At 41.6% G+C, this 21,779-nt stretch overlaps 1 protein-coding gene across 3 annotated transcripts in view; it reads left to right on the top strand.

Moving 5' to 3' along the window:
- Nucleotides 1-9,988, top strand: part of TTC1 (tetratricopeptide repeat domain 1) — a 34,344-nt gene extending 24,356 nt beyond the window's left edge. For all 3 annotated transcript variants that reach the window (XM_042880756.1, XM_042880755.1, XM_042880757.1), the window contains exons 7-8: nt 657-711; nt 8,361-9,988. In XM_042880756.1, the coding sequence (XP_042736690.1) occupies nt 657-711; nt 8,361-8,494 (189 nt within the window). In that variant the 3' untranslated portion in view covers nt 8,495-9,988. The remainder of the gene's footprint in view (nt 1-656; nt 712-8,360) is intronic.
- The last annotated feature ends 11,791 nt before the right edge of the window (nt 9,989-21,779 follow it).

Below are 21,779 nucleotides of genomic sequence, written 5' to 3'. Positions count from 1 at the left end.
ATTGGAAGTTCTCTCCATGATGAATCATCGAATTGGGGTCCTCATTAGAAATATGACAACATTGAATAATGAGGTGTTGCTCATTAAACTGTATCTTGAAGTTCATATACAGCAATTCAGTGATCTTCTGGTAACATATTTTTGTCTAGAAGATCTTCACATTTTCAGCATGCATTTCCTTGAAGCTGTCTGCCAATTCAAACTGACTTTACAGATGCTTTTCCCCACTAGACCTGTACTCATGTTCAGAAGTAAATACAGTGCTTCCTTAATTTCTCTAGTCTCTCCTAGCCATATTTAATGTCTGTGGTAGAGGAGATAGGACAAAAATGTACTTTAATTCTAGGTCTCTTAAATTCCCTGAACTCTTCAGTTGAAATACTAGGCAAGCAGATCAGATTCCTTGTTCAGCCATAAAAATGTGTGCCTGTGTGAAACCTGCACTTACAAGTTACAACTTGCTCTGTTTCTATGAATTGATGTCATAGGATGAATTACAAGTTTCCACAGTGGGATAAAAGTGTTGGTTTGACATGAGGATTTTTTTAAAGCCATAAACAATGTATCTTGGGTACGTACATGAAAGTCGCATACGCTTAACCTACAGTATTACTGAAAGCATGGATCTGATTCCAATTCTGTCTCCTTTTCTGCAGCGATTACCTAGACAAATTGAAGAGCGGAATGAAAAGTTAAAGAAAGAAATGTTAGGTAAGTAGTATGCTTATGTAACTTGCTTAATAATCATTGTGGTCTGCTAGAAAAATAAAGGATATAGTTGTGTTAAACAAAGCTCATGATTTATTCCTAGTTCTCCATTGCTTAGTTTTGCCTACAGAACTTTTAGCCAAATAATGTTCCCCTACAGAGGTTATTAGTTAAATTTATAGGCAGTAATACTCAATGTATTCTATAACAATAAATGTAGAAGCAGAGGGAAATGGTTTGAAACAGGCTCTGTCCTTACTCTGTGCAAGCAAACTTTCAAAGGAGACGTTCCCATGAATGGGTTAAAACAATTTTCACTAAACCATACATAAAAGGATTCAACCAGCTGTAATAACTGAGCATGTTTGATCTTGCGACTGAAAAAATAAATTTGGTTCCTTTTGTAGCATTTTCCACCTATAGACCTCCAAGTCTTCATGTTTATCCTGGTTTATATGGTATTTCATTGCTGTGTGTGTTGAGGCTGGATTAAAGGTACCTAGTGTTACAAGCAGGCTTCTGGCCTTGCTAGGAAAGGAATTTGATTTCTTAACTTTCCTTATAATTCATAAATGTCAATATATACCAAGATACTGTTGACCATTATTATTTTTTAAAGAGAATGTAATTGGTATAACTATTTGAATGTATGTGCCCTCATGATTGTATTGCATGGCGTTGCTTGGATAATGACAACAGGATTGACATCTCTCAAAAGGGTAATTACTTAAATAAGACTGCCCAAGGAAGTTAGGTTTTCCTGTGTCATAATAATTTGTGCAGAACGCTTCCTTGCACAACTCACAGTGTTATGGATAAACTAATCGTTGTGGGGTGATCCACAAAGGCTGTAGCCAGTGTTGTTTGCTGCCTCCTAATCAGAGGATTTGGTAGTTCTTATAGGTTCAGATAACAGATATCCCAATATTCTGGTTTTAAAACAAGTTGTTGGTGGGTTTTTGTTTGTTTTCACATAATCTTCTCATTTGTGTCATCTAGAAATTGCACACAAAAGAGCAAGGACAAATGTCAGTATAAGATAAAAAGAGAAAGTTGACTGTACGTGACTAGCTGTCAGCAGTTAGCTATTTACTCATTCTGAGTGTGACAAGTAGTAGATGAAATGCTTTTGCTAAGATGGATAGGTTTTGAGAGTATAGGATGGTGCTGTGTTATTCTGTGGAGAATCAGGTTAAACAAACTCAGTCTATCTTGCATACAATAACACTGATTCCTAAAATATTTGGGTAGAAGAGACTCTTTGGAGAGATTCTACTGTAGTTGACATTGTTCTTCAAGTTTTGCCTCTCACTGTGCAGGAGGCCTGATGTGCTTTTGTTTTGTATGTGTCTTGATCTACTGAATTTAAATAAAGTTGCAGTAAGGCTTTCTAGAGCTGCTCTACATCATCAGATTGTTTCCAGCACTGTGCTTAGAACAAGCTATAAATAACTGACAACTGCAGAAAATCTCCAGAAGGATCATGCCTCTTTGGAGGATGCGATAGTTTTCAACACAAACTAAAATGAAAACAGTTCCTGAGCTCTTCTGAATTCTCCCTTTTTGCTATTGCTAACAATGTCTAAAAAGTCTCACTAACCACAAAAAGTACTGAAACAATAAATCCAGCTTTATAAACTGTCATTAGCCAGCTTAATTCTATATTGTTAACTTTCATCTAGATTTCAGACTAGATGTAATTTTATTTAGAAGTATTAATCCAGTGGCAAGTAAGATTTAAGAACTGTTCTAGTCTTCTGAGAGCTAGATCAGGTGATGTGTATTGGGATGCTGAAGAAGGGAATCCCTTCTCAGTGGTATTATATCTGTGCAAGGGGATGCACTGACATTTACTTTTGTAAACAGCCAGACTAAGAGTCAGCATGTAACCCTGTTTTCATCCATAACCTCAGTGCAACAGGATTCGCATAAATTGTCTTATATGTTGTTAAAATTGCCTGGGTCATTTGGGCATTTATTCATGGCATTACTTGTTATCACCAGTGTAACAGAAAGTAGGGAATTTTTCTATCATTCGGTGTCTTCATAGAACATTTGAAGTTAAGTTTCAAGTATGGGCAATAATTACTCATTTTATTTAAGTGTTATGCCCAATACTTGTCCATAACAGAAGCAGCAGCAATGTCATGCGTCTAATGGTGCAGGCCTGGGAAGAGAAACCCTTCCAGCTGAAGGGTGGAGCAGGGAGGAATTGGGAGTTCCATCAGGAATGTAAGACAATCTTGAGTAAGCGTGGTGTTTAAAACATTTCTTTGGATTCTTTTTATTGTACAATGTGTTTTAAGCTGCTTCAACTCATGTTTTTCAAGAACTTTTTTAGTGCTATCTATCCACTGAGTACTGCATCAGAATTAACAGTAGCTTAACAGCAATCTGCAACCAGTGCCAGGCATAGGAAGATTTGTTTCCCATCTCTCTCACAGGAGACCCAGCTGTGCTGTCTGGGTTGTGCCCCAGAATTCTTGGTCCCAGGTGAGCAAGTCAGACACATCCAAATAGTTTCAGGTCAGGCCTTGTGCAGGTGCACTTACACTGAACTTATGTAATAACTAACAATGTCTTTTAGAATAACATCACACGTGTGCCTTGGTTCCTTTTGAAGTTTGGATACTACCTTGAATTCTTATTTTAGACAGCATATCAGCCCAGAAACATGTTTTTTTTTCTAGGCTTTTTGGTTTAGTTGAAACACACTTAGGACTGGTGTACCCAGCACAGCTGAGTAATGCTGCCATGAAAACCAGAACTGAGTACAAATGCACTTTAAAAGGAGTGCATCTTCCTCCTTCCCCCAATGTGTTGTTTCCTGTTTTCCAGTGCAGCAGCTCATTACCACATAGTTTAACAGAAACTGAAACCACTTCTTAAGTGATGGTATGTAAATAAATCAGAGTACACGTTCTTGGCTGGATCTTCTTTTCCAAACTACCTTGCTATGAATTCTTGCATACAAATGGTAGTTGCATGTGATTAATGAAGTTAATGTCATTAGAAAAATGATGGTTTATTGCCAAATCAGCCCCATTTCTGCTATGTATTCTGAAAGGTTTTAACACATCTAAAGCTGGCATTTGCCTTTAAATTATGTCTGTATTTTCCATTCAGTATTGGCAGGTTAATGTTGTCACACGAGGCTAAAATTGGCTCAGTGCCACCTAACCTCCATTTGAGTTTCATATAAATGAAAGCTTTACTTATAGCACACTTTCAAAGTAGCTTTTAAATGCTTGTGGCACTGAAGTGTTCAAGGTCAGGTTGGAGAGGACTTTGGACATCCCCCTCGAGATCAGGTTGCCCATGCCCACGGCACGAGGGTTGGACTAGATGGTCTCTAAAGGTCCATTCTAACCCAAACCCATTCTGTGATCCTATTTTCTTTTCCTTTATGTTTCATCACATGGGCATCCTCTGCCTCCCTCACTGCCTATGTCTATTTGGGTTATTTTTCTTCTGATTTTAAAAGCTCTCTAGCTATTGTGCAACAAAAGCTAGTCTTCTTTAGCTCCTCATTATTGTGATGAAGGACCGTGGCCCTGGGGGAGAGGGTGTGAAGTGAGCGGGAGTTTGGAATTGTTTCAGTGAGGTTTAGCAGCTTGCTGTCTGTGATCCCAACACAATTCTTTACATAGCTATAGGAAAGCTAAGCCTATTGGGTATAAACATGGGAGTGGAACATATGCCAATCTGTGTAACTCATCTTATACAAAGAATTCATCAAATCTGATCAAAAACATTTGGGATTTTCAGCTAAAGTTATAAAATGAGTGTATTCTTGAAAACAGTAAAATGTCCTTGCTTTTTAATGTGATTAACACAAAGACCAATTAGAGCATATCCCCTGGGCCTTTCCATCAATAAGAGCTTTTTGCAGCTACTTGAGATCAGTGCAAATATTTATGAGGCTTAATGCCTAAAGAATGATTTTCTTCTTTGACACTGAAGGGTATGTTGTATTTGAAACTAAGCAGCTGAAGCTCAGTACTGCGAGTACAGAGAACTTGAGGTCACTTGAAGTAGTTCAAACCAGAACTGACATACAGTTACTTTTTGTCCAGTCTTTGCTTACCATTTAGGGGTAGGAAGATGGTTTGTTCGAGCTCTTCTGATTGCTTCAAAAATGCTGTTGATATACAGAAAGTTACACAAAGATAAGACCTCTTCAGAAATTTTTTAATCCAAAAAAATTCTTAGCATAAGCAATATCTGGCTTTTCAACTTCCAAGCAACACAAAATCTCTAGCAGCTATATTAGAAGAATTGCCAGAAATACTCAACAGCAGCCAGTTGTGATTGTTACATGAAAAATAAATCATGAGAAGTCTTTGTGCATCTGTCTTTTGTAACAGAACATTACTTTTTTGTTTAGGTGAATAATGAATCGCAGATTTCTGAGACTTACATTGATTTTTCCCAGTTATTTTTCCTGTTAATCTCTCAGTATTGTTCTGCTCAATGACTTTAGCATGATGGAGTTCCAGGTGGAAAGTACACACGTGCTGTTTTGGGAGAATGTGACCCTGCTCTGGCGAGTGCTTGACTGCTGAGAACTCCTTGCAGCTGAGTCACAGCTCCACATGCTTTTTGCCTCCTTCCAGCACTGTTTTTCTTTTAAGAGTTTTACTTTGGGGGAAGGGAAAGGTTGGGCTTAACTACTGATCTTAATTTAGGGATGAAAGGAGAGTGGGGGAGGAAGAAACAGTGCACTCCAAACAGTGGGAACAGTGCATTGGGCTTGAGTTCCTGGAAAAGGCAGGGCTTTCTTCTGCTCTATTAATATTATTTATTGGATGTGGTGCTCAGGGACGTGGTTTAGCAGAGGGTTGATAGGGTGGTATGGTTAGGTTGTGGTTGGACTCGATGATCTTTTAAGGTCTTTTCCAACCTAAGTGATTCTATGATTAACATTTTAGTTAACATGGCTGCACCAAGAAGCAGTGCTGTGTGGACTTCTGTGGTAGAACAGAATGGTGACCTATAACTGTATTGTTTAATGTATAGTCACAGCTTGGGTGAGATGAAGAATAAAGCATTAAATACATCTTCGCCTTCAGCTTCTCCCAGAGAACTGGCCTAGCTACAGGCAAGAATGCCAAGGCAGTTATTCTGTGTTTATGCTCCAGTATGACCGGAAAACAGCCATCATACTAACTGCCACTAGAAAAGGCCTTTCAGTGTTTTCTGAAACAGGCAAACTTGTCTTCCTGCTCCTGAGCCAGCTGCAGTGCTCGGATAACTTGTAAACTGTTTACAACTGGCTGTAGGAATGCCAGATTATGCCAGGATTCTTCCACCACTAGACAAAGGCACTTCTCACCCAAAAAAGTGAAGCTAAGCAATGACTGATTGTTTGTCTAAAAGCACAATAGCAACTATTCATCCCCATCGTAGAGACACTGTGAACATCTTTGTAGTTTGATATCAGAGTGCTTTTAGAATGAAGTGTAAAGTTATGAACTTGACTTAGTAGTTAATTTACACTAAGCAGTGTAGCTTAAAAGAGTCTGCAGAAGGAAACTAACCCTAAGTGAGCTGCCCACTGGAATAACCTTGGCCAGATCACTCAACCACCTCATCTGTTAATCTGAACAGAAAAATAATATTAATAAAACAAAAAGCAAAAACCCATCCTACTAATTAGCTGCTTTTGTAGACAAAGGTTGTCTTTCTTTTCATGCAGAATTTCCATTTTGCCTCTCAGAGACCAATCATGCTCTAAGATAATTGCACAGATACCTGAAAGATTTTGAACCTGCATTTTGATGCAAGATCTTTAATTACACTGGCTAATATTTAGAAGAACTGCAGTAATATTAACTGTTAGTTTCCTTATACAAGATTGAGCTGCTCCTCAGACTAAAATGTTTGCATTTTTTTTACTATCATTTCTCCTTGTATTTTCTATGAGTGTTTTTGAAAAGCTTTCCTGCCCTAATTCTGTTTTGCAAATGTGATTGGAAACATAGTCTATTTTGGATTACTGGGACAGTGTTTAAGCTGGCGTGAACAGTTGCCAGATAGTCTGCCCCTTGTCTCTCATATCTGTTGAATAAGTTCAGACTTTGATACAGTTTCTGTTTTGAGTTCAGTCACAGGGTTGCAGCACAGTGCAAGGCAAATGACTTGATCTGTTTGTGCTCTGTGTAACATAAATACTGTTCATGTCCTTTTGCAAAGGACTTGCATACAACTTCGCTCCTTACATTTCTGTATTTCATCATTGCTGTGAAGTTACTGCTTCAGTATGACTTAGCAACAAAGCTCTAACTCAGTCCAGATTGTTTGCTGCATTGCAGTGAGGAAACTTAGCTAATAGCAGTAGTAATGATTGCACTTCTGGGGACAACTTGTCCTGGCTGCCACCTTAAGCAGAAGAACCTAGCAGAAGCATAGAAACTAAATGGTAACTACTCTTATGACTTTGCTGTTGTATCCTAATACTTAGTTCAAAGTAAAGGTAAAGATGACATCTAGAATAACACGTACACATCTTGTGTCTAAGATGGCTTTAAGAAAGCACACGCTTACAAGTTAGGAACAGCCAGGAGGAACGTGATATTTTTCTTGGAAAAGCAGCCGTCTTTCTTGTGCCTTGTCGTGCCAGCAGATCAGCTAGCTTGTGTTTAGCCAGCACTGAAGGTGTGAATTTTGCCTCTCGTTTAATTTTATGCATTTTACTTGTTCTACAAACTCTATTTGGATATGATTTCTTTGAAGGATGTCCTTTTGTTGTCCTTCTCCTTTTATAGGTGGTAGGAACTATTGTTTAGTAGAGTCAGAAAGCTTGTGTGGTGTGTATATTAATAGTGGCCTTTGGATTTTAACTGTTGCACCTTTTGTATCTTTAATAATGCTCGTTAAATAACGGCTGCTTAGAATTCCTAGCAGGGATGAGTTGGCTACAGAGAACTGTAGTTTTGAACATGAGTTCCTGATGGCAGGATGTCATCTGTCATGCTAAAAATGGTAACAGAGTTGTATGCTTCAAAATGGAACTGCTTTGTTAGAAGGTGCAGACACTTGCATGGATGGATTTCTTTCAGTGTTCATTGTATCAATATACATGATCTAGAAAGAGAGCTGTCATAATTAGGAGCGAGCAGAGTTTGAACTTTAGCTTTCCCTGTTTCTGTTGGCAGTCCAGGAAACTGGGCAGTTCTAATATCCTTGAATGTTTACAGAACTGTAACTGCACCAAAGTGGCAGGAACTGAAAAAATACGTTAAAAAACAGAATGTTGGCAGGCATCAAAGTTATATCCAAGTACAACAGAGACTAATTCTTTTCTGTGAGCTGCTAAGGTCCTGTGTAAGGAGCACTTGTGAGTGAGGAAATAAAGAACTGCTAGTTAGCCACAACCAGATGGTGTCTGCAGCCACTGCATCAGGGCTGCCTGAGAGACCTATCAGAATCTGAACTGATCTACTTTCAGCTCCAGAGCTGACACTGCCTACATCACAACTGGAATTTTTTTAGTTCATACAGGAGCCTAAATATTCAACCAACTGGAGAGATTTCCACAGCGTTTCCCTTGAATTAGTAGATGAATTGGTGGAGCTGGAGTGTGTAGTTGGGCATCATTCAGTGGGAGTTTTCCCTCTGCTTACTACTCACGTATTTCTTTTTCATTGTAGGCAAACTGAAAGATCTTGGGAATTTGGTTCTCCGCCCCTTTGGCCTGTCAACAGAAAATTTCCAGATAAAACAGGATTCATCAACTGGCTCATATTCCATCAATTTTGTTCAAAATCCAAACAACAATAGATAACATGAATTCAGCTTAGTTCTGCTGGCTTTCAGGCTTCGTGACCATGTGCTTGCATGTACCAACACAAGGATTCAGCAAACATTCTTCACTCTGTCCAAGTGAAGATAGACTCAAGCACATTCATTTCCCTGCTTATAAATTATTTACAGTGTGGATGTAAAGAAAGTCATTTGACTTCTTTTAGTGATAACTCTGTCCTGTGTGTGATTCTCCACTTGCAGTATTTGGCTTGTCCACCAGTCAGGTACATTATTTGGGCCCATTCAGTGCTGGCAAGAAAATTCTAGCAAACAGTTCAGTTGAATCAAAATGCCCGTGCACCTGTGGCCAAGAACAAAGCCAGATGGTGTCTTGGGGAATTAATGAATCTAGCAGAAGCACTTCTCCACATTTGGGAGGTGGATGTGACTGACAGCATGCATGGAAGCAAGCCGACCTCCTCTGTGGAATAATTTTTCTTGGTAATAAAGGCTTAGTATTTCTGTTGGATTGAATGTGAAGTTTTTGCCTTGTGTGAATCCTTTCCATGGTGGCAGTGTTGTGCAAAATTCTGACATCTACCCACAGATAACATACTGACAAGACAGTAATTTTGATGCACTTGAGGTGGTTTTTCTTCTTGCTTATGGCAACATCAGTCCGTTATCCTCAGGCTACCCTTTGTTTAGTTTTTATTTATTCTCATTTTTTATTTATTTTCTTTTGAAAATGCTACAGAAGCTGTGTGATGTTACGTGTACACCTTGGAAAGGTCATATAAAGTTAGGGAAATCTGCTTCTCTGAGACTTGTTCATGTTACAGATCCCCATCATGGCCAACAATTGACATTAAAATTGATCACGAAAGTTTCTTGTGATGTAACAGGCTTTGAGGATGCTGAAGCATTAATTTATAGAGAGCTATAAAAAAAAAAAAAAGTCGTTTTCAAGTAGTTCATCCAGATTTTGGAGAATGAATATCTTTTGTAATTGCTGCATATTGTTGTGGAAATGTTTACGTTGGAGGCAGACTTCTTCAGTTGTCTCCACGCAGATTTCAAAACATGATTTAATTAAATAATGACTGGTAGCTCTCTGTTGGCTATTAGTTGTCATCTTAAATTTATTTCAAGAAATCTTTTTGTGTGTACTTAAAGACTGAAACTGTACTTGCTGCATGTTTGGAGCTCAAGCTTTACAGTGATGTGCCTGAAGGGAATACTCTCAAGCTAAGCTTTCTTGGTGCTTTCTTTTTCTTCCATTTTACCAGTGCAGACTTAAAGGTGTAGCGGTTGGGGTTTGTTGTTTGTTTTTTGATTGTTGTTTCACTCTGTCCTGGTGCATTTTTAGTTTTGACTTTGTGGTTAACTGTCTATAAATTATTTCATGTCTGCAGTGAGGTTGTGTTACATTTATGAGAATTAAAATGTCATTGCCAAGAGAGAAACCAAATTCACAGTAAGGACTGTGCTGCCTTTAACATCTTCTGTGTAATTAAAATGTCTCTTAACTAAGCAAAAGCGTTCAGCCTCTAGGATTTCCATGTGCTGAAACAGTAACCGTGTCTTGTTTTACTGGACTACAATTCCTAAGTGCAAGATTTTATTTCCTGTACTAAAATTGGGTAGACTGGTAGGTGTATGGATGGGAGGCTTTAAAGAAAGATGCTGCTCCTGATGCTGTGGGTTAACCCAGCTGGGAGCTCAGCGCCATGCAGTCATTCACTCACCCCCTCCATTCCCAGTGGCAGAGGGCTGAACTTACCTGGGCAGTGCAGTGAGCATATAAGGGAGTGTACTGGGACAGAAGTCTGCTCACACCCAAGAGGCTGCATAGGCTAATGAACTGGCTCAGAGCTAGCAACTCTGCTTTCGGAAGTGCAGCACTCTGCTTTCATAAGAGAGCTCTTTAGACTCACAGAAGGCTTATTAGATGAAGCAGAGTACTGAGACTGGTATAAATCTCACTAATTTCACCTGAAGCCTGGACTACTAAGGAGCAGAGGCTCTGTTGAGCTGGAACTCATAAGCTTGGTTTGAGCCCAAACAGAGAAGCCATTCAGGAATGCCTGAATCATGCCTTGCTAAAGCTTCTAGGTCAGCACGTGACAGGTAGAGATGTCCGCTGTTGCTGTTGCAGGCTCCATGCTGCCTGACACTGAAGAAGTGTCTGGCCCTGGAAGCACAGCAGTACGGCTTCAGCTGGAGCAAGGCAGTCCACTGACTTGGATTTCACCATCTGGCCTGAGCAAAGGAGTGCATCCAGGGGTTTGTCTTGTTTAGCAACAGCCCTCTATCACTGAATGTGAGGCAGCTTAGATCAGAATCCCAGCCTTCTCTCAACTGCAATGCATACCCCTACACCACGCATAAATCAAACCACTTTGAAGCTACTGTGGATGCTGTACTTAATTTTTTCTTTGTATCTTGATTATTGCCAATTAATTGTTACCTTTACTCAGCCTTCTGTGTTTACTGGTTTATGGCTGTCGCGTGGAGTTGCAGGCAGCGATGGCGACAAATGCTCTTCCTGCCATTCTGTTCCATTCTTATCTTTAAAGACCTTCTTGGGCAGAGGCTGGGTAGCTTGCTCTGGAAAATAAAAGCACAACAAAACTTGTGATATTTCTACCTGCTGTGCAACTTCCCTGCTGGATGCCTGCTGTGTACCTGTAGTTTTAAAATGAAGGGTAGAATAAATGGAGCTGAAGAATTGCAGCTGATTTGCTTTTCATCCTTGTTTGTAATTTAATTGCATTGTGTGAAAGAGACAGTTTAATGTCACTGTAAGTTGTGCACACCATTAGAGAGGACTCATCTGTAGGTCATTCCTACTCAAAGTGCCGCTGTCTGGCTAGAATAGAAACCTCTGGACTGTTATTTGACATTACTGCAAGTTTTTTCCAGGTAAAACACCAATTAATTGCCTGATGGAAGCTCTTTTGCATTGTCCACATCCTGAAGCAGCTGCCTTTTCTTTTTTTTGGCTTTTTATTTTAAAAGGGATTTTTTTTAATGTCTAACCAAGTCATCACAGCTGCCAAGAGAAAGATAATTGGTACTTCCTCCTGTTGTAAATAGCCACAGATCCCTTATTGCCAGGGTGTTTTGAGTCACATGCATTGGGTTTACAACCTCTAATAGGAAAAAATGCTCTATGCAGCAATCTTTTAAATATAAATGCTCTAAGCCAACAACATCTCTTAGAGTTTCGTTCCAATAGTTACTCACCCTTGTGTTTTCAACAGACATGCCTCTTTTCCACTTGGCATAGTCTCTCCTCAGCTCCCAGCCTTTGTTTCATCTCATTTCTCTGCAAAAATACAAAGCTGTTAGTACCTGGCACTTTCTCCTTGAACATGTTTGCATAGTAATGAAGGGGCCAGCTGGTTTTCTCTGTAAGCTGAACAGACAGGGTTTCTTTAAGACTTTCCCTACAAATAATTTTCTCCAGGATTTCTGTAATGTTTGTGTTTCAGACTTTGTTTTTCCTTTATCAGTTGTCTCTTTCCTTTATCCTTGTCATTTAAGAAGGGACATCAGAACTGATGCTGAGTTTTGTCTCTTTTCTACTTTATATAGAAAGCATTACATCCTTGCTTACTTCTTTCTTGCTTACATGCTCAAACACTGTTAGCCCTTTGGGCAACAGCTGTGCCAAGTTTTAGACCCCCTAAGCCTTTTCTGGAAGGAATACCTGGTTCCTCAGACCCCCACTTTCCTGCAGCTGTGGGCGAGTTGTTCTTGCTTGCGTTATTGCAGCTAAATGCAGAGTTCAGTCATGTTTCCTTTGGTCTAGCTTGACAAAAAATGCGTTGTTTGGTGTGACTTCCCACCATGCTGCTGCTTACCAGGGTTTTCAGGAGTGACTTCAGGTTTGTTTCTCACTGACAGATGGAAGTGTTGAGTAGTATGAGAACTAGCTGAGGTTTGAGCAGGATCTCACAGGAAGCATCCCCACTGCCAGGACAGTGGCAAACTGCTTGAGGTCTGCCAGACAGACAGACCTTAATTCATGTGTGCAACGTTTATTTTATGTTGTAGATATTTCCCTACGAATGTTACATATATTGTAGAGTGCAGTGCTAGGTGATGTATCTTCATGATTAGATTAGCTGAGAGTTGATCTATTTTTGATGGATTTTAATTGCCTCTTTTCTATTAATTCTTCTCTACTGAGACCCTGCTTACACGTGGCATGTTCCTGTGCCACTTGGTGTGAGTAGAGATTGCAGACAGTATTTCAACCCAGTGTCGTCTCAAAAGAAACAGGACCCCAAAAAGAGAAAATCTGTGGATGAAGGAAGAGGGTCGAAGAGTGTTCGCTGGAACATGGCAGATGAGTTCTTGTTGTGGACAAACAAAACAGTTTTCAGCTTGTCTCACCAAACAATTTCAGGCAAACCGAAGAAATGGGAAAATGTAATGAAAGAAGTCTTGAGGGTAAAGCTGCTGATTTCAAAGTTCATGCTTTGGTGTTGGATGAAATTACTGATGCTACAGCGATGGCTCAGCTGGCCATTTTTATTAGAGGTATTGACAGCAAATATCACTGGAGAAATGGCTTTTTTGATGCCATTGAAAAAAACACAACTAAATCTCTTGATTTTTATGAAGCAGTAAAAATTACATTAAAGCAATTTTCTTCAGCCTTTGTCAGCAGATCTGTTACAGCAATTGATGGGGCCCCAGCAATGGCTGGTTAAAAAGAGGGACTTACAAAATTAATAGAAGATGCAATTGCTGCCAGCAACTCATGTTTGATGAAATCTCACAGCATCATACATCAAGAACATGCCTGTATGAAAGCTTTAAAAATGGATAATGTCGTGTGAACCTCCATCAAAGCTGTGAATTTCATCAAGTCTGAGGGATTCAGTCATCACCAATTCCAGATGTTCCTTAAGCGAATGGATGCTGATTATGGGGACATCATTTACTTTTCTGAAGAAAGATGACTAAGAGTGAAATGCTACAGAAATTTTTACCAGTTGTGAAGTGAAATCAGGTCATTTATGGGATCAAAAGGAAAATTTGTGCCAGAACTCGTGAATGAAAAATGGCTCATGGATTTAGCATTTGTGGTGGATTTCACTACTCTTTTAATTGAGTTAAACGTATCTCCTCAGAGTGAAATTTAACTTTTCTGCTCTATATTTCGACTCGTGACAGCATTCAAAATGAAACTTAATCATGGCAAGCTGCAGTTATGGCAAATAATTTCAAGCATTTTGGTACAACGGCTGAACTCAGCCTTGAGAACAAGTGTGGCCCAGGCGAGCCAAAAGGTTGAACAAGCTGCTCTAGATATTACAGCCGTCCAAAGCAGCAGAGCCAGGAGCTCGTATCAGAAAGCCCTTTAGAAATAAATGTAAAAAATTCAGAGTGCTCAGCACATCTTCAGCACTTCAGCTTTTCATTACAAGGCCACTTAGAAAGCAGCTCATTCATTCGCTGGTGATGCCGTAAGTAGCGTTTCTGGGGCTTTACCAGCACAGCCAGTGGCTGTGCTCAGTCGCCTCTTCAGTCTGTGGTATGTAAAATTGCTGCTGTATCTTCATTTCTACCCTTCCTGAATAGGTAATAGCAAATAATTGCCAGTCTGATCATTTAAGTCATTCCAGTAGATCACCGTGTGCTAAAGCTTCTATCTTTATCATTTGTGAGGACGTGCCAACTTTCTTATTGTGCAGGAATATTAGAAATAAGGTCAAGGAACCTTTGACTGTTCTCCTGTCCATAATCTGCATTTAATTGTAAGAGTAAATTTCAGATTATATCACATCTGTTACCTCTATGCCTTCATGTGTGATGGGAGTGGGATACCCAGGAGTGCTGTCTTCATCCTCTCTTCTTCTGCCAGCACTCACATCAGCTCCAGCTCCTGTGTCAGACCTGCACAGAGTTCACAGTTGGCACTGTCTCAATTTGTATCATAAGATCTGCCTTTCAAAACACCAGTCTTAAGCAGGAGACAACACCCTCCAGCACAGAAAAGAGGCCTTGGGACTAACATAATCCATGACTTACTGTAACTGCAGTGCTGCTGATCCCCTCCTCCCAGTCAGTAAGCAGGAATATGAAACCGCTCCCAGCTCCTCACACCAGAATATTTGGGATTTGCTAAAGCACCAAGCTTTGAAGTTGAACCCTTCCCTCCCTGATTAGTGCATTTCATCACTTTCTTTCAGACCCACCTACCCCTGATGAGAGCAGACACAGCTGCACAAAAAGGAGAAGCCTCTGGTCACCAGCTCCTGTGCTTTAATGAGCTGTGCTGTTCCTAAGGGATTACTGCAGCAGCCAGGAGCTGTTGCCGGCTGCTGCAGCCAAGAACCAATTATATCCCAGTACCACCTCTTTAAGTGTAGGTACAGATGTGTACAGGCACATTTAATGTGCATTAATACATTGCTCATTCGCAAGCTTTCCCTGTTTGGAAGAATCCCAGCATTTTCTTGTTCAGCTGCTTAGTTTTTTTTCTAAACCTGCACAGCCTCTTGTGTGAAAGGAAGCAATTGCTGGGGGATCTTTCATCAGCAGAGGCTCTGGTTAGCTGCTTGTCAAAGAAACATTCTGCTGAGGCACAGTAAATTGCCAGGCTCTCGGCTGCTGTGGCATTAAGCCAGAGTCATCGCAGCCTACCCTGACAGAGGAAAGTCCTATATAGATGAAATGTCCTAAACCAGCCAAAAAACAGTAACCACATTTTTCTGATTCTGCATGTTCAGTGGCAATCCTCCTGGCTGGAGGCATCACCATTTGCAGCTATGTCTCCAGCCTGGAGCCAGGATTCCCCATACCTGCCTGCTGCTCAGCAGCTGGCTCACAAGAAAACCATTCTCAGATCAGCCCTCCTGGCACAGAAACAACACCAACAGCTCTCCTTTCCAAGCCCAGCCTGTTCACCCTGCTGTCCTTCGCATCGCTGCCCACACTGACCATATCCCCAGCATTGCTGCAGGGACCGGGGGCCCTGTGCTGCAGGAGGTGGCTGGAATGGCCTAAATGCATTCCCAGAGCATTGATGGCATGTGCCAGCCATAAAACAGGCCCCTGGAGAGGCAGCAGCACGGCTGGGCTCTGCTGGAATAATTGCATCCAGCAATTGCATCTGTCTTTATCTCAAGGAGAACTGACACGTTTAGCGCGTCTGCCACAGCCTGCCATCTTGGGGCACTTTTCTGTCTGAGAAAAGAGGAAAGGCAGAATCTGGTAGCTCTGGGAAGAGGAGGCTGCGAGCAAACATACTGCTGCCCCTGCCTGTTACATGGCAGCTCTCTGCGGCCACACGGACCTGCAGGTGCCCTGCAGGAGCTCAAACACAGCAGAGGCACTGATACGTGCAACCAGCAGCAAGCTTACTAAGCCAAGATGCAACCAGTGGCTCTGCTATAATTTTACCATATTAAGGAAAACATACGTGATGTACATACAGCAGCCCTTGTTCTCCCAGCTTCTCTTTGAAAAGAGAAACAGACAACAGAGTGACTCAGGAGAAGGTTAACCATCTCCAGCTGTACTGTATTAGTAGTTCAGAGGCCTCATCTGAAGCACAGGCTGATGTGCATTCTGCATTCTGGATCCCCAGCCCCAGCCGCTTTCTCCAGTGGCTCAGAGAACTTTAATATTTGAATGAGCCCGGGAGCAGGCACAGCCTGCCTTTAATATTTAATGACCAAGAGGACTACATTTGGAAATTTGTGCCTCTGAGCTCTGAAGATTCAGAGCTTTTAGCTGAAAGTCTGGATTTCAGAGTTAGAACTGCCCCTCGTTAGCTTTGAATATTTACCCAAAATCCCAAACAGCCCAAAGCTGACACATGGGTCACAGCCTGCCTGGCCCTGAGCACACATGGCTTGAGCTCCAAACCCAGTGGGTAAATAAAAACAAACACTACTGAAACACTCAAGGGGAAAACATGAACAGAACCATAAAGCCAGGCTGCAGAATGCAAACAACAACCTGCCAGCACCGTACCAACCAGGAAATAACCCAACCCTTTTTCTAAGGCCATCTATATGTGCTGAGCCTGCCAGAGCTTTCCTGTAACAAAGAGGGAGAATGACAAATCCACATCCAATGACTTGAGCGTGGACAAGCGAACGAGAGCAGAAATGAAGACAGCGGGTGCCCCTTGATGCCAAGGGCAGGTCACCATTCCTGTGGCTCTCAGAGGGCTGCACGCACTGCTGCTGTGTCATTGCATTGCTTTTACAACCAGCACATGGCAGTGCAAGTACTGCTGTGCCACTGGGAGAGCAGGAGGATGAACTTCCTTACAGGGTGGGTCAGATCTCCACGTGAGGCACAACGACACCAGCCTTGTATGCAACCTTCTTGCATTCCCAACCTTTCTGAAAGCGCAAAAGCAGGAAAAGGGCATCGCCATGCAAATCTCAGCAGCCCCTTACGCTCTCAGTATCCCCAGAGGATGCTGTCAGACAGGGAAATGAGCCCAGCTCATCAATGGGGAGCACAAAGGTAATGTGAGATGCTGCCATTTCCTTCACTACCAAAGCGGCCGTGGGCAGTTAACCATCTTCTGTGCTCTCTATCACATCACATTTAAAAACAACGAGTATGTGACAGCATCTGAACTGACCACCACACCTCTATGTTAGCAATATGCCTGATTTCCTTCAGAAGTCTGCCCATTGGTCTCACCCTATAAGAAATCTTGTTTCTCCATTCCAATCCCTCTCATTTCAGCTGGCACATCACGAGCACTTCTGCTCTCATTAAGTATTCCCCTTTTGATGCTTCGGAGATGCAGTAAACATTATTACAGAGTGGCATTGTACAGGATTGGCTTCACTGCTGAAGGTTGGCTTACTTTTATACTTTCATCACCACACTGCTGGAGTGAAGATTAATCAGTGGAGTAATTGCAGACCTCTGAAACCTGTATGGCCAACCTCTCCTGTGGGTTTCACAGCCATGCAGCGAATCCAGCGCTCCCACAGGGAAAGCTCCCGACACAATGCCACAAAGGAAAAGCCATTAGTGAGCAATTACATTTCAGCAGGATTTCCCCTCTCCACCGACCCCTAATGAGGATAACCAATTCAAGAGGAACTGCTGCAAGAATGAAAGAATAATGAGAGAAAGGGGATGGGAGTTCCTGTAATCCGGGCAGAATAAGAAACAACTCTGTGAAGGCGAAGAAAACCACGCAGGGGCTGCGTTCCGAGCGACGGCCAGAGGTGGAGACCTGCTGGTTACAGGAGGCACAGGCTGACCCAAAAGCCTCACGGAGGCCCCACACCAGGGCGGCAGCACTGCAGATGGCATTCACGTGCACGGCCGCTCCATCCAGAAGTTACCTACTCCGTTTTGGAGAAAGCCTTAACAACTGGTCGGTAACAAAACACCTGGCGTCACACAGGGCAGCCGGTACCACACAACCTGCTCCTCCTTCAGGGCACCACAGTGGGACAGTGCCACTCAGCACGGCGCGTTCCTCACCCAAACAGAGGAATGAATTCCTCACTGCACTTACCTGCTGCAGACAACTTGTCTGAAGCCGTCAGTACTGCCACAGAAAGGTGAGCAGGTGGGGTGTGGGTACCCAGCGCATCCTGTGCCGCTGCTGCTTTGTGCCCCACTGGGCTGTGCTTGCCGGGAGCTCTGTGGCTCCCACCAATGCTCATTGCCAACCTAGAAGCACGGCTGGAGGGCTGCAGCCTCTCACTGGGGCCTCCTTCAGCAGGGCTGGGTGCCTCCATCGCAACCATGAAACTGGGCCATCGAGGTTCACTGTGAATCTAGCTCTATAAAGCACAGCTAATCTCATCTTCTTCATTACCAGCAAGCAAAAGAAAAGCTTTTCCCCATCTCCTGTGGCAAGCTGGCTGAGCACACCTTGACATCTTTCACCATTGTGAAATGTAAGCCTGGAGAGAGGCTTGTCCTGATGACTCACTTCCAGCAGCGGACAAATAAACTCAGTTTAATCTTTAATTCGGAAATAAATAAATAAATAGAAATCTTTTGGGCCAAAGACTAATAAAACAAGGAAGCTACAATATGAAAACGTTATTCAACATTATTTCCCTTTAAAAGAGCACTGAAAAAAATCAAGGCTTTATTTGAATAAATGTTACACAACATTCTTTATCATTTACTTCTCAGCAAACCTTAAAGGATGAATCGTTTTCCTCATTCAAGTCTACAAAATGAAAGAGGCATAGTGACCATTCAATATACAGACAAGAAGGTAGCACGGAGCAAAGCTTAAATATTAAGCAACTAAAGCAAAAAAAGTGAAAAGCAATACATTACTGTAATTCTCTATCATTAGAATATCCCTGACAATTTCATTTCAAAACGAAAATCTGGTTTCAAACAAAATGGCTGCAATACTTTCTGTGAAAACAAACACAAGTACAGTTAGCTACCTTGTCTATTTTTATGCTGTTTGCTTATATACCCATATTATCCAATGCATAGACCTGCATCACTCTTAAGTGTTTTTTTAAATATATATATATATATATATATTTCAGCTGCTGTGCACCAGTGCTCACGGTGAGGAAATCAGAGCACTGTTAAGAGTCAGATGTCACACAGGCAGGCACTACCGGCTTCTACTTACAACATCAATCGGTTTTCAACCCAATGTGCAATAACCCTGCTATTACAGTCCTGGGCCTTTTTCCTGAGCAGAAACTGTTTTGTGCCATGTTGTTTGGTGGCTTCTTTTTAATTTGGTTGTTTGGTTTTGGGTGAGGGTGGGTGGGTGTGGATAAAAATGTGATTTATTAGGCCAAGACTGTCACTGATTAGCAGTGCAATGGGGGTTTGGTGTCCAGAGGTGAAAGGCCAGCACATACACCATAGCACGTCACTTTCCCTTTCATCACATCAGATGCCTTAATTTCTCTAAATTCTAATCACATCTCAGCCACCAACAGCACCTGACTGGTGAAAAGGAAGAGTGCTGCCAAACATTAATCCGAAACTTAAAAAGAAGGATTGCAGTTTATTATGAAAAACGGTACAACTTGAACCTACTATATATCATGATGCAGCTATTTGTTAAGAAGTAGGCAGCATGTGCTCGATTTCCAGCTTTATAAATAAATTACCTCTTAATAAAAGGAACTGAGCAAGCGCTCAGCACGACCAGCCTCACTGTGTGCATTGCTGATTTGCCCTTGCTGGAGCTGCTCCAGCCCCTCACTGCCCTTCTCCCCGACTGCTCAACTAACTGAAACCCACTGCCAGCACCAAAGCCAAGCAGTGGAGGTGGAATGAGTTTGGATTCAATGTTACTTAATTCAGGCTCCATACACGAAGGCTGTAAAACTGCCTTCATGCTGACAGACACCTCTCAGAAAGGTATTTTTCTTTTTAAATGACCTGGACAAAGACACTGTGCTCTCCAATCAAATCAGGATATTAGTAAAGAGGAAAAGAGTTTAATACAAGTCTTTTCACTTCTATATAAACAGAAATTTGACTTTGAGTAGATTATGTGCACATTTTCAGTTCTTCAGAACAAATATTTTTTCCCAGGCTATATAATAGATCCCCTTCTAAAAACGTTGTAAGAAATGATACTGCTGAGAAAATGTGCACACAACATGAAATAATCAGTGACAAATAAATTAATATTTAATAAGTCAATATTTCAGCAGCATGTCCAGCATTCACAAGCTCCACTGAAGTAAGTCGTAATCACCAGACACCTTTTGGGGAAAGGGAATAAAATGGATCAAACCCACTGGGTTTCTTTTTTTGATTTACAGCTATTCAAAGAAGTCAACAACCATCAGAAACACGAATAAAACCTTTGCTCTACTACTTACGTATCTGAGAAATATTGACGTCAAAAGGAAAAATTAACCCATGATTTGAAATAGAAATGCCATTCCATTTAATCTCTCTACATTCACAACTCCCATCTCGTTGAAGTATCATAAGCAAAACGCTGCTCTCTGCATCGTAACCCTTCCACAATCCTCGGTTCCCTAAGTGGTACAACAGCATAAATAAAATGCAACCATATTCACACAGAAGGAGCTTTCCCATAATACAGAGATACACGGATTTGTGGTCACTGCCCCTTCCATCACTTCTATGGGAAATGTTGGTCTCACGTAGCAGGACTGTTCATATTGTACAATACAACTGGTTTCAGACATGCTTTTGATCACAGGTCACAGCTCTGCTAACACCTGCACTAAATACTAACTAAGCCTCATAGAATGGAAAATTGCAATGCTAAAGTTAAGAATTAAAATAAAAGTTCAAAAGTTACAGTCAACTTCCCAGGCAATTGGCTCCATCACTGGCACCTATCGAAACATACAAACTGACTGTCACATTACAAAAAAAAAAACAGTTATTTGCAGTGATTCTTCATACCAATAATTCAAGTGGTTCCTTGCATGTAAGTGTCATAGAGTCTGTAATAATTTCATGCGTCATTTATTGCAAAAAAGTTTTATAAAATATTTCCTAACATCTTTTTAAACTTTAAAGAAAATGTACATTAGGTACAGGTGCCCCAGCAGGGTGCGAGGGGTGGCTTCAACATATTTACCCCCCTTTCCCATTCAAAAAATGTTTACTGCTTGGTGAAGATTTCAGAGGAAAAATAGGACCATTCAGTCTCAGATTTCTTTCAGTCCTGATGAGCTGGTGCTCTTCGTGGCAGTGTAGTGAGGTTCCGTAAGAACAGCAGCTGCCTAGTGCCTCTGAGCTGCAAAGGGGAGACAAAGGGAGAACGGTTAAACGTGGTTCAGTGCCTTCCAGTGTATATTGCAAAAGTAGGCAGACAACATCTGAGGTGGCCAGAAAAGCTCCCGGTTCACCTGCTCAGCTTGGTGCGTTGTGTGCAGAAGACAAATACGTGTATGTGTGTGTCCACATGACAGTAAGACATACACCAGTGAACAAACTCCTCCACTGATGGGAGCTTAAGAGAAGCTCCGTACCGATCTGTTACGTCTCACCCCATTTCAGCATCAAGAGAGAACTGCAATTTTCAAACACATTTAGGGGTCGTTCATGAAGGAATGAGATCAAAACAAAAGGTCTGTGCAGTGACGTATAATTTACAGTGCTGGACTGAAGCTGATGCTATAGCAGCGTGCTGAAGGTGAGACCTAAAGAACGCATGGGAGCACTGAAGGCTAAAGCTGCTCAGCACATTTCTTCCCACTATCGCTTATGTTTTCCCATTTGCTCTTCAGAACTGAAATGAAATGATGGTAAGGCAGAAACGGGCCGAGTAATGACTGCTGCATGACAGCACCGACCACTGAGGGCAGCACAGATTAGCAGTGTGCCCTGAATGG

This window comes from Lagopus leucura, unplaced genomic scaffold, assembly GCF_019238085.1.
Source record: "Lagopus leucura isolate 7727_CA_CO unplaced genomic scaffold, USGS_WTPT01 Super-Scaffold_100027, whole genome shotgun sequence".
In the NCBI taxonomy this organism is placed as follows: Eukaryota; Metazoa; Chordata; class Aves; order Galliformes; family Phasianidae; genus Lagopus; species Lagopus leucura.
This window is presented reverse-complemented; position numbering and strand designations above follow the sequence as displayed.